Source organism: Nicotiana tomentosiformis, chromosome 9, assembly GCF_000390325.3.
Source record: "Nicotiana tomentosiformis chromosome 9, ASM39032v3, whole genome shotgun sequence".
Taxonomy (NCBI): domain Eukaryota; kingdom Viridiplantae; phylum Streptophyta; class Magnoliopsida; order Solanales; family Solanaceae; genus Nicotiana; species Nicotiana tomentosiformis.
In genome coordinates this window covers 94,114,534-94,128,029 of record NC_090820.1, presented here as the reverse complement: position 1 = coordinate 94,128,029, position 13,496 = coordinate 94,114,534, and the positions used below count along the sequence as shown (strand labels likewise).

The 13,496-nt window shown below is 41.1% G+C and overlaps 1 protein-coding gene across 1 annotated transcript; it reads right to left on the bottom strand.

Annotated features, from left to right (window-relative positions):
- Positions 1 to 11,914: 11,914 nt before the first annotated feature.
- On the bottom strand, positions 11,915 to 13,219 carry LOC138899207 (KNR4/SMI1 homolog). Its single transcript, XM_070185345.1, has 2 exons — positions 13,076 to 13,219; positions 11,915 to 12,331 (listed from the first exon to the last, which is right to left on the bottom strand). Exons 1-2 carry the CDS (start codon positions 13,217 to 13,219, stop codon positions 11,915 to 11,917), a joined length of 561 nt encoding a protein of 186 aa, XP_070041446.1.
- Positions 13,220 to 13,496: the final 277 nt, after the last annotated feature.

Sequence of the window (13,496 nt, the reverse complement as noted above, 5' to 3'; positions counted from 1 at the left end):
TCCACATTGAATAAAATGCTCAAACATGAGCCGGACGCTCATTAGGAAGCTATTGTATAATTTTAAAAGCGGAAATTTAAGGTGTTTTGAAAAGAAAACGAATGATGTGATGCCGACGCACTGATAGGCTAAATTATATACACTAATCGCATAATATATATATATATATATATATATATATAACTATAACTTAGTATATACAATATATACTATTAGTGTATTTTAACTAGTTGTATCGGATTACCCAGTTCATTTCCTAAGTTACTAATTTTAAGTATAAGAATAATTACTTGTAATTATCTTTTAAACATAATTCCTTTACAGTATCAAAATAAAAGTTAAACAATAAATGTTACATTAAATAATTAGGAATTGAATTTTTTCAGTCTATGTAATAAGAAGAAAAATATTTTAGTTTAAAATATTCAATGAAGGACCCCACGTTTTCCTTCTTTTTTTAGGTTAAATCATAAAACCATTAATTATTAGAAAACAAATACCAAAATTACTGATAAGAGCAAAAAGAAAAATATTACGAAAGGTGATGTCCTGAATCACGCTAATGTAGGTTGGATTAGCCCATGGTTTCCTCAAAACAAAGGAGGAATATGTAATTTGAGGGTTGGTTCGTAAACCAAATATTGAAAAATTGTGTTTTGAAAAACTATATACATCCATCGTCTTCGGTGGTAACTATAAGTCTTTGAACTAACCACTTGATAATTCTTGGTAATTAGTTGTGACGTTCAGCAGTAAATTAGGTACTATAATAATACTAAACATTTAAGGAATCGTAATTAATTAAGAACCAAAGAGTAGATAATGTGTTAGGTCTTATGCAATACTAGTAAATATTTTGAAAGGGTTGAAGGTAAGATTTTTGTCTAACCATCAATTGGATTCGACGATTGAGTCGTGAAAATGCAAATTAATTCCGGACATAAAGCGCTTTCCCTTTAAATAGATTATGCACGGCGCAAATATAGATTAGTCTGTTGGATAGGTTTTTGATATTAGATGGTTAAATAATAAAATAATTTGTTCAAATTATTGGAAGTAGCTCTTAACATAATAACCGAATATTTATATATATATATATATATATATATATATATATATATATATATATATATATATATAAATTTTATACACTTTTTCGGCTATCTTTGTCCAATCCAATCTATGCCATATTTGGCCCACTGTAATACCTCGTTGTTTCTGCGGCTATTATGTTAATACTAATCAATCACAGGCCTCAGCTAATTTTCCTCTAGTTTTACCTACCTTATTTTGGTTCATGCATTGACCTCACAATATTTTAATAAACTAAAACGTATAATTGGCTGGTAAGATTTTGGATTTTGTTATGCAATATTTTCTTGTCCATTTTTTTCTTCTCTTCTCCAATGGTTGATAAATTACTGATATACTGGTTAATATTTATCAACATTTGAAATTGTTTACCCGAAAAACGGATAGAGTTGAATTTATACGTAGTTCTAAGGACACGTGGTATAACTCGTCACAAATCGGAAAAGTAAGTAGAAATATATATATTATCAAATATTGACCGTAAAAAAGGAATGAAATACAAACTAAACGGAGTAGAAAACGATTTATAAACAAGGTAGATGGATCAATGTACAAGGCTCGCAAAAAGGATAATCTCTTTACTATATTTCTGTAGAGCTCTATAATATCTGAATATGAGAGTGTATATATATGCCTTAATGTATAATGTTTGATGTTCTTACATAAATAATAGACATCCCTCTTATAGTGGAGAAATCCTACTTTGGATATAATTAAAAATACATAGTGGGAATCCCATGATAAATTAGCTTTTCCTTAATTCCCGCCGAGATTCTCTCCCTTAGTGAGGCTGCAACGGCTCTTGTTTCTTAGCTCGATCTTGGTCGGACTTGATATTGGTCGATCTCCAGATTTCGATCTCGATACTGACCTAAGCTCGATATTTACTCGGGCTCGGTATTGACTCGGACTCGGATCTTGAGTTCGCTAACGTCACTTTACATCATAGTTCGATTTGGACTCGAGTTCGGTATTGATCGGCCCCTAAATCGTGAGCTTGGTAACCTGGCTTCAGATCTCATCTCGGTATTATGAAAACGATCCTCTGTCCATCATGTTCTAATCTTGACTAATTACATGAAGGGCAAAACCGGTTTTTAACGTATACCGATAGTCCCCTCGTTACTCGGAAAGAATGTGGCGAGAAACGACATGATTTTCCACTGATACGACTAGATATACACTGACGTTTGCATCGAGCTCGACCATGACGTATGTGATAACTGTCCCGTCGGTTCAGTTACCAAGGCATTAAATGTGTGTCAGGCGATTGTCGGCCACTGCTGATATTGAACCGTCATTGCCAACTCTATAAATAGCCCATCTCTTTACCATTTTTTACTTTTAGATCTCCAATCTCCAAATCTTATAAGTTCTTTTTCGCATCTTCTGAGTTCTTCATCTGTAAACCTGTGATTTTCACTGCAAATTTCTTCTCAAAACACCAAAATACTTCTGATCTTTGTTCACAGAAATTTCAATGGCCAAAACGTCAAAAATTGTTTCTCAAAAAGAGAACGCCTCTACATCGCAGCCTGCCGGCGACAAAACACCGGTGGAGCCACGTCCTGAGGAGTATGTTCCCGGGATGTATGTTCTCACTTCTGATTTTAAGACCGATAAAGCCTCGCCGGTTATCGGTCGATGTGAGCCAATATCGAGGTATATGTGCTCGATAACTGAGGGATATCTTAAACACATAAGGAAAGATTGTAGCTGAGAGAACAAAAAAATGATAATCCCGGCTCCCGAAGAAGATATTACTACTCATGTGAAAGGGTTTTTAAGTGTTTATACTTACCCTTTCATGTTGGCCCCCTGTACATATCTAGTCGTATCAGTGAAAAATCATGTCGTTTCTCGCCACATTCTTTCCGAGAAATGAGGTGACTATCTGTATACGATCAAAACCGGTTTTGCTCTTCATGTAATTAGTCAAGATTAGAACATGATGGACAGAGGGTCGTTTTTATAATATCGAGATGAGATCTGAAGCCAGGTTACCAAGCTCAAGATTTAGGGGCCGATCAAAACCGAGCTCGAGTCCAAATTGAACTATGATGTGAAGTGGCGTTATCGAACTCAAAATCTGAGTCCGAGTCAATACCAAGCCCGAGTCAATATAGAGCTCGAGTCAGTATCGAGCTCTAAATCTGAAGATCGACCAATATCAAGTCCGACCAAGATAGAGTTAAGAGACAAGAGTCGTTGCAGCCGCACTAAGGGAGAGAATCTCGGCAGGAATTAAGAAAAAGCTAATCTATCATGGGATCCCCACTATATATTTTTAATTATATCCAAAGTAGGATCCCTCCACTATAAGAAAGATGGTTATTATTTCTGTAAGTACATTTGACATTACACATTAAGGCATACAATCTCATATTCAGATATTATAGAGCTCTACAGAAATTTAGTAAAGAGATTATCCTTTTTGCGAGCCTTGTACATTGATTCATCTTGCTTGTTCATAAATCGTTTTCTACTCAGTTTGATTTGTATTTCATCCTTTTTTACAGTCAATATTTGATATATATATTTCTACTTACTTTTTCGATTTGTGCCGAGCTATACCACGTGTCCTTAGAACTACGTATAAATTCAACTCTATCCATTTTTCGGGTAAACAGTTTGGCGCCCACCGTGGGGCTAAGGATAAAAGTGGTCGTTTGGCACGAATCTCTGCAAGACACACCATTTTACACTTGCTCTTGGAAGTATCTTTGATTACAGGTTGAAAATGATGAATTATCAATTAATGGCCCTACCTATCGACAATGAAGTTGGCCTTCAAGATGAGAACAACAACTTAACCCCCAGGGGTGGAAGGCCACTCGTCGATCTCGTTGGAGCTCGGGTCGAAGAGCCAATAGACGTTAATTCACATGTGGCCATCGAGGCGAACCAATGTTCCGACCCTAAAAATAGCATTCATGGTGAAACTCGATCTGCAGCTCGAAATACCCAAAACGCTGAGGAAAACGGAATCAGCTTGCGTATGATTTTCAAAATGTTGCAAGCTCAACAAGTAACAATAGCCCAGTTGCAGAGCCAAACCCAGGCACCGACCAGACTCGAGCCCAATCCACCCCAAGAAGTCACCCACAAAACGGGGCTAGCTATAATATGGTCAAATGAGCAAGAATCATGGACTAATCCCGAAATTGTTAAGATGTTCGAAGAACTGACAAAACGAATAGAGTCAGGAGAAAGGAGGATTGAAGTAAATGACAAAAAAATAGAAACGTATAACTCCAGGGTTGATCAGATCCCGGGGGCACCACCGGTATTGAAAGGCTTGGATTCTAAAAAATTCGTACAAAAGCCTTTTCCCCCGAGCGCAGCTCCGAAACCATTCCCTAAGAAGTTCCACATGCCCGAAATTCCTAAATATAATGGAACGACCGACCCCAACGAATACGTCACCTCTTACACATGTTCCATTAAAGGGAACGATCTAGAGGACGATGAGATCGAATCTGTATTATTGAAAAAATTCGGTGAAACCCTGTCAAAGGGAGCAATGATATGGTATCATAATTTACCGTCTAACTCAATCGATTCTTTTGCTATGCTTGTAGATTCTTCATAAAAGCACACGCTAGAGCCATAAAGGCCGAGACCAGGAAGTCGAACCTTTTCAAGGTAAAAAAAAAAGATAACGAGATGCTAAGGGAATTCGTATCTCGTTTCCAAATGGAACGAATGGATCTACCGCCAATCACAGACGATTGGGTTGTTCAAGCTTTCACTCAAGGTCTAAACGAACGAAGCTTGGTGGCTTCATGACAGTTGAAGCAAAACCTGATCGAGTACCCAGCTATTACCTGGGCCAATGTACACAATCGGTATCAATCGAAGATCAGAGTTTAAGTCGACCAGCTGGGTTCTGTGTCCATTATTAAAAGGGACATCAACTGAGAATCAAGGCCGATCAGAGACCAATATTGGCCGTATAATAGAGATCATAGGGGTAACTAACCAAGATGTAACCCCGTACAAGGCGATAAAAAAAGGTGATCGAGACCAAGGGTCTCGAGGCTGATGAACAGGAATGGGTTCGACATGCATACCGGATCTAAGGAAGCACCACGGTTATCAGAATATAACTTCAACATCGATGCATCCGCCATCGTATCGGCTATCATACGCATCAAAGATACTAAATGGTCTCGACCTCTATAGACCGATCCTGCCCAGATTTATCCCAATCAAATGTACGAGTATCATGACACTCATAACAATGCACTGGTAATATCTGTACTTATGAGTAAAACTCAAGTTAAACATGTGTTAATTGATCCAGGTAGTTCAGCCAACATCATTCGGTCGAGAGTCGTAGAGAAACTCGGTCTACAGGACCAGGTTGTGCTCGCAACCTTGGTACTAAATGGATTCAATATGGCATGTGAAACTACTAAGGGCGAAATAATCCTGCCAGTTAACGTGTCCAGGACCATCCAAGAAATGAAGTTCCACGTGATCGAAAGCGATATGAGATATAACGCCCTGTTCGGAAGATCGTGGATCCACAATATGAGGGTTGTACCCTCGATCCTCCACCAGGTTTTGAAGTTCCCAACATCGCAGGGAATCAAAACGGTCTACGAGGAAAAATCGGCCGCAAAAGAAATGTTTGTCGTCGATGAAGTGATTTCGATATCATCATTATCATCGGCAAAAGGATCGGATTCGAAGGGGGAATGGAATACCAAATAGCAATCACAAACGTCACCTTAGACCCAACTAGAAAATCAGAAGACTGACGAAGATGATGAGCATGGGGTCCCTCGATCCTTCGTGGTTCCCGATGATTCCAACGCTACCGAATCAATGGTCGAAGAACTGGAGCAAATCATGCTAATCGAACATCTGCCCGAACAAAAGGTATATCTGGGCACGGGGTTAGATCCCGAGCTCAGGAGAAAGATTATTCAATTTCTTATAGCTAACATAAATTGTTTCGCTTGGTCCCATCTTGACATGATAGGGATCCCACCGGGAATCACCACTCATAAGCTAAGCTTGGACCCAAAATTACACCCGGTAAAACAAAAAAGAAGGCCCTAGTCTGAGGTCAAACATGCCTTCATCAAAGACGAGGTAACCAAACTTCTTAAAATAGGATCCACTCGGGAAGTAAAATACCCTGAATGGCTAGCAAATATGGTGGTAGTCCCTAAAAAGGGGAACAAACTTAGAATGTATATAGATTATAAAGACTTGAATAAAGCATGCCCTAAGGATTCTTTTCCTTTGCCTAATATCGATCGTATGATCGATGCCATGACCGGCCACGAGATTCTCAATTATCTCGATGCCTATTCCGGGTACAACCAAATACAGATGAAGCTGGAGGATAAGGAAAAGACCTCATTTATCACTAAGTATGGAACTTACTGTTATAATGTAATGCCATTCGGTCTAAAAATGCTGGTGCAACTTATCAACGCCTAGTAAACTGAATATTCGAAAAGCAAATAGGAAAATCAATGAAAGTTAATACTGATGACATGTTAGTTAAATCCCTGCGAGCAAAGGATCATTTAAAGCATTTACAGGAAACTTTTGACATACTGAGGGAATACAATATGAAGCTCAACCCCGAAAAATGTACATTCAGGGTCGGCTCGGGCAAGTTTCTCGGTTTCATGGTGTTCAATCGAGGAATCGAGATTAACCCCAATAAAATCAAAGCTATCGAGGACATCACAGTGGTAGATAATGTAAATGTCGTACAGAGGCTAACGGGATGGATAGCCGCCCTGGGACGATTCATTTCGAGATCCTCAGATAGGAGCCACCGATTTTTCTCTCTACTTAAAAAGAAAAGCAATTTTTCATGGACTCCGGAGTGTCAGCAAGCTTTGGAAGAGCTAAAACGGTATTTATCGAGCCCGTCGTTGCTTCATACACCGAAGGCAGACGAACAACTTTATCTGTATTTAGCTGTCTCGGAGATAGCGGTAAGTAGAGCCCTGATTCGAGAAGAACGAGGTACGCAATTCCCTATTTATAAAGTTAGTCAAACTTTAGGCGAGGCCGAAACTAGATATCCACAATTAGAAAAATTAGCGCTTGCTTTGATAAGTGCCTCTAGGAAACTAAAAAATCATATTTCCAATGTCATCCGATACATGTTTTAACAACTTATCCTCTTCGAAATATTTTGCACAAGCCTGAACTTTCAGGTCGATTAGCCAAATTGGCCATAGAATCGGCGGGTACGACATCGAGTATCGACCTCGAACCGCTATCAAATCTCAAATCTTAGCGGACTTCGTGGTTGACTTTACGACAGCCTTCGTACCCGAGATTGAGAAGGAATTACTGACAAAATTGGGTACCTCTTCAGAAGTATGGACCCTCTTTTCAGACGGTGCTTCGAACGTAAAAAGGTCCGGACTGGGCATCGTACTAAAATCACCCACAGGTAATGTAGTAAGGTAGTCTATTAGAACTACAAAATTGACTAACAATGAGGCCGAATATGAGGCCGTGATTGCAGGTCTCGAACTAGCTAGAAGCTTGGGAACCGAGGTCGTAGAGGCTAAATGTGATTCCCTCATCGTGGTAAATCAAGTCAACGAGACTTTTGAAGTCCGAGAAGATCGAATGCAGAGGTACTTGGATAAATTACAAGTTACTCTACATTGATTTAAGGAATGTACTTTGCAACATGTACCTCGGGAATAGAACAGCGAGGCCGACGCTCTTGCAAACTTAGGTTCATCGGTCAAAGATGACGAACTCAACTCGGGGTCTGTCGTACAACTCATGAGATCGGTATAGAAGAAGGACACATCGAGATAAACTCCACGAGTTTAACCTCGGATTGGAGAAATAAATACATAGAATACTTCAAGAACGGGAAACTTCCGCCAGATCAAAAAGAATTGAGGGCTCTGCGCACAAATGCAGCACGGTTCACCTTGTCTGAAGAAGGAACGCTATTTAGGAGGACGTTCGATGGTCCACTGGCAATATGTTTGGGACCAGGAGACACCGATTACATCTTACATGAAATTCACGAAGGCAATTGTGGAAATCATTCTGGTGCCGATTCGTTGGTCCATAAAATAATTAGAGCGTGATATTATTGGACCGATATGAACAAGGATGCATGGCAGTTCGTTTGAAAATGCGACAAATGCCAAGGACATGCGCCTATGATTCACCAACCCGGGGAGCTGCTCCATTCGGTCCTATCTCCATGGCCTTTCATGAAATAGGGGATGGACATCGTCGGCCCCCTCCCTTCAGCCCTAGGTAAGGCTCAGTTTATTTTGTTTATGACTGATTATTTCTCTAAATGGGTTGAAGCATAGGCTTTCGAGAAAATCAGAGAAAAAGAAGTGATAGACTTCATTTGGGATCACATCATATGTCGATTCGGGATGCCATCCGAGATTGTATGTGATAATGGAAAGCAATTCATCGACAGCAAAGTAACTAAATTTCTCGAGGATCACAAAATCAAAAGGATCATATCAACACCTTATCATACCAGCGGGAACGGATAGGCCGAATCGACCAAAAAAACCATCGTCCAAAATCTTAAGAAAAGATTAACCGACGTTAAAGGATAATGGAGAGAAATACTACCCGAAGTCCTATGGGCATATCGCAAAATATCAAAATCCAGTACCGGAGCAACACCATTCTCGTTGGTTTATGGCGCCGAAGCTCTTATCCCGGTTGAGGTCGGAGAACCTAGTGTCAGGTTTCAAAATACGATAAATGAGTCGAATAACAAAACCATAAACACGAGCCTAGAATTATTGGACGAAAAATGAGAAGCCACTCTCGTCCGACTGGCCGCCCAAAAATAGCGGATCGAAAGGTACTATAATCGAAGAACCAACCTTCGACATTTTAAAATTGGAGACTTGGTGCTAAGGAAAGTCACCCTCAACACCCGAAATCCTAATGAAGGGAAACTAGGTCCGAATTGGGAAGGACCGTATCAGGTTCTCAATATTACCGGAAAAGGATCCTACAAGCTCGGTGTGATAAATAGCAAACAACTACCAAGAAATTGGAACGTGTCGCACCTAAAATGATACTATTGTTAAGGTACGACCCTCCTATGTTCATTTATATTTCAAAACTAACCCTTATAGGTGTTCGACCAGAAACATGGATGGATTATTCGACTCGAAGCCTTTAGGCCTGAAAGCACGCATTGCACTCTTTTTTCCTTAGACCGATTTTGTCCCAAATGGGTTTTTCAGCAAGGTTTTTAATGAGGCAACCATTGATCGTGCTAACTTAGAACAATTCAACGGTATCCGAGGCCTCTTTATAATCAACCTCGAATACTGGGGGCATTACCCTCGAATATATCAAGTTCTATGCAAGAAAGTTACTTCGTGACAACAGGGCTTCGATAGGAAAAATTATAAGGGCCAAATGGTCAAAACGAACCATGCTCGTGTAGTTTGCTCGAACCCTGGCACAAAACATGAACACATGTACAATGACTTATAAAGAGAAATTTCTTCTTTACCGATATCTCATATCTCAGAAACATTCCTCTATTTCGTGATCTATTAGGCAAACAGGCTTAAGGGCCGACCATTACCCCATAAATCAGGGAGTGCCAACCAAAAAATCAATGAGATCAAGCCCACATAAGACTAAGGGCTACATAAGTTCGAGTTCGAGCAAACACTCACTCGACTATAAAGCCTAAGGGCTATCCCAACTCGAGTTCGAGCAACCATTCTCACTCGAGGACTATCTATCGAGCCCAAGGGATGCCATTAATTTGAGTACGAGAAATCATTTTCACTCTACTGAAAAGCCTAAGGGCTACCTTAATTCAAATTCGAGCAAACACTCACTCGACCATTAAGCCTAAGGGATGTTTTCATTTCGAGTTCTAGCAAATGCTCACTCAACCATAAGACTAAGGACTACATTACGTCGAGTTCGAGCACACTCACTCGACTATTAAGCCTAAGGGCTACCTTAATTCGAGTTCGAGCAAATACTCACTCGATCATAAAGCCTAAAGGCTGTTTTCATTTCGAGTTCGAGAAAATCCTCACTCGACTATAAAGCCTAAGGGCTATCCCAACTCGAGTTCGAGCAAACATTCTCACTCGGGGACTATCTATCGAGCCCAAGGGCTGCCATTAATGCGAGTTCGAGAAATCATTCTCACTCGACTGAAAAGCCTATGGGCTACCTTAATTCGAGTTCGAGTAAACACTCACTCGACTATTAAGCCTAAGGGCTGTTTTTATTTCGAGTTCGAGCAAACACTCACTCAACCATAAGCCTAAGGGCTACATTACTTCGAGTTCAAGCACACTCACTCGACTATTAAGCCTAAGGGCTACCTTATTCGAGTTCGAGCAAACACTCACTCGACCATAAATCCTAAGGGTTGTTTCATTTAGAGTTCGAGTAAATCCTCACTCGACTATAAAGCCTAAGGGCTATCCCAACTCAAGTTCGAGCAACCATTCTCACTCGAGGACTATCTATCGAGCCCAAGGGCTGCCATTAATTCGAGTTCGAGAAATCATTCTCACTCGACTAAAGAGCCTAAGGGATACCTTAATTCGAGTTCGAGCAAACACTCACTCGACCATTAAGCCAAAGGGTTGCTTTCATTTCGAGTTTGAGCAAACGCCCACTCAACCATAAGCCTAAGGGCTACATTACTTCGAGTTCGACCACACTCACTCGACTATTAAGCCTAAGGGATACTCTTACTTCGAGTTCGAGCAAACACTCACTCGACTATAAAGCCTACAGGCCACATTACTTCGAGTTCGAGCAAACACTCACTCGACTATTAAGCCTAAGGGCTACTCTTACTTCGAGTTCGAGCAAACACTCACTCGACTATAAAGCTTACGGGCCACATTACTTCGAGTTCGAGCAAATACTCACTTGACAATTAAGTCTAAGGGCTACTCTTACTTCGAGTTCGATCAAACATTCACTCAACTATAAAAGCCTACGGGCCACATTACTTCGAGTTTGAGCAAACACTCACTCGACTATTAAGCCTAAGGGCTACTCTTACTTCGAGTTCGATCAAACATTCACTCGACCATAAAAGCCTATGGGCTACATTACTTCGAGTTCAAACAAACACACTCGGCTATTAAGCCTAAGGGCTACTCTTACTTCGAGTTTGATCAAACATTCACTCGGCCATAAAAGCCTACGGGCCACATTACTTCGAGTTCGAGCAAACACTCACTCGACTAATAATCATAAGGGATACTCTTACTTCGAGTTCGATCAAACATTCATACGACCATAAAAGCCTATGGGCTATATTACTTCGAGTTCAAATAAACACACTCGACTATTAAGCCAAAAGGATACTCTTACTTCGATTTCTAGCAAACGCTCACTCGACTATAAAGCCTACGGGCCACATTACTTCGAGTTCGAGCAAACACTCACTTGACTATTAAGCCTAAGGGCTACTCTTACTTCAAGTACGATCAAACACTCGACCTTTTAGCCTAAGGGCTACATTACTTCGAGTTCGAGCAAATGCCCACTCGACTATTAAGCCCAAGGACAACTCTTAATGCGAGTTTAGGTAAACTCTCACTCGGTTATAAAGACTACAAGGTCCGACTTCGATCAAATTGCCTAAAGCCTCGAACTTATGAACAAAACTTTCATAAGGCATGAATGAAACAAAATTTTCACAAGACAAGAAAATGAAATGAAGACAAGTCGGAAAAAAAGATCTTTATATATATATATGAAAACATTTACAAAGTCCGATCAGGACTCTATATCATCATCGAGGACCCAACATTTACAAGTTCAAAAATGAAAAACCTTAGGGGAAAACTTTTTCTCCATCGAGGTCCTCCCCGCTCTTGCTCTCGTCTTCATCATCATCATCATCATCATCAGAAGCCAGGGCTCTAGCTTCCGCTTCAAGCTTTTTAGCCTTTATTATCTCTTCGGTAAGATCGAAATCTCGAGCATGGATCTCCTCGAGGGTTTCCCTCTGAGATTGGCATTTGGCGAGTTCAACAACCCAATATGCTTGAGTTTGAGTGGTCTCGGCTGCCTCTCTCGCTTGTACTTGAGCGGCTTCAGCATCATCCCGGTAGACAACAACGATCTCCTCTGCCTCGGCCTTTGCCTTTTCGGCTTCAGACTTGGCCTTTGCAAGTTTGGAAGCCAACCGGGCCTCAAGTTCCTCTATGTTCTTCGCCTGAATTGAGTTTTTTTCCTTCATGTCTCGAAGCTGATTTTTGGTCGATGAAAATTAGGATAAAGCGGTCTCTTTTTCTGCAGTGAAGCGGTCCATACCTTCTTTCCACCGCAAGGTCTCTGCCTTTATCATGTCGACCTCCTCACAGAGCCGCCCGATTGCCTCGATCTTCTGTTGCAGCTGTGAGATCAAACTATTAGCCACCATCCCCGAATCGAGCCCATGAGTTTTTAAGATTTTCATTACCTGCTCGATCAGGTCAGACTGATCTTGGTGAGCCTTGGCCAACTCGGCTCAGAGGTCCTTGATTTCCTCTTCTCTTTGCCCACAGAGAATTTTAAGGGTATTTCTCCTCCGAGAGCCCTCGAAGGTCGGTCTCATACCGACTCAACTCAGCTTGAGACCTTGAACATGCTTCTCGATGAAGTGTTGAGGCCTACGTAGAAAGAAGAAAAGAAGTTAAAAGAGAAAAACAAACACAAGGGTAATACCAACAAGGGGAGTTAAGGCATACCCAATTCATAGCTCGTTGCACTTCGTTAAAAAGGCTCGATGCCTCACCCAAGTCCTTCCTCGGGACCTCCAAGTCACTCAGGCCGGTAGCATCTTCGACACCAGTAAAGTAATCACAGAAGGGATCCTCCCTTCCGTGGACCCCATCGGAAAATGAGGGAAGCATCGGGGAGCCTCCAATTTCTATTGCCCCAAGTAAATAACTTGGGGCATTCTCTCCATCTCAAGGGGGGGCTCAAGATCAGCCTCTACAGCCGTACCTACCATTGGCTCATTATGGTGGGAGGTAGCCTTGATCCTCGACGACTCGGGGACTTCGACTAATTCTCTTCCCGAGACTCCTTCATCACGAGATGGAATCTCTGCAGCTTTTACCGATTCAGTAGCCTTTAGGGCCTTGGTACTCATTTTCACTCGGGCTACCAGCCCGGAGTCATCTTCTTCATCTTCATCCCTAAGACGCCGAACAGAATCTTCGGTCAAGAGGATGACGTTCTTCCTCGGCTTAGGAGCCGTCTTCTTCTTAGGTTCTAGATCTTCGGAGGTTGAGATCTTTTTTCTCTTTTTGTCCTTCGTCGGTTTCGGTGTTCAGACCGAAGTCTCCTCCTCACCAGATAGGGGCCTCAAAACGGCATATTTGCCAGGGCTTGTATTGTAACGACCCGGCCGGTCGTTTTGAATATTA

What these genes read in the sequence shown, in the direction of transcription:
- LOC138899207 (XM_070185345.1), bottom strand. Translation starts at nt 13,219, where the DNA reads ATGAGTACCAAGGCCCTAAAGGCTACTGAATCGGTAAAAGCTGCAGAG. An exon ending in CCCACCATAATGAGCCAATG is followed by an intron (nt 12,332 to 13,075) that starts GTAGGTACGGCT and finishes ACCAAAAATCAG; the next exon opens with CTTCGAGACATGAAGGAAAA.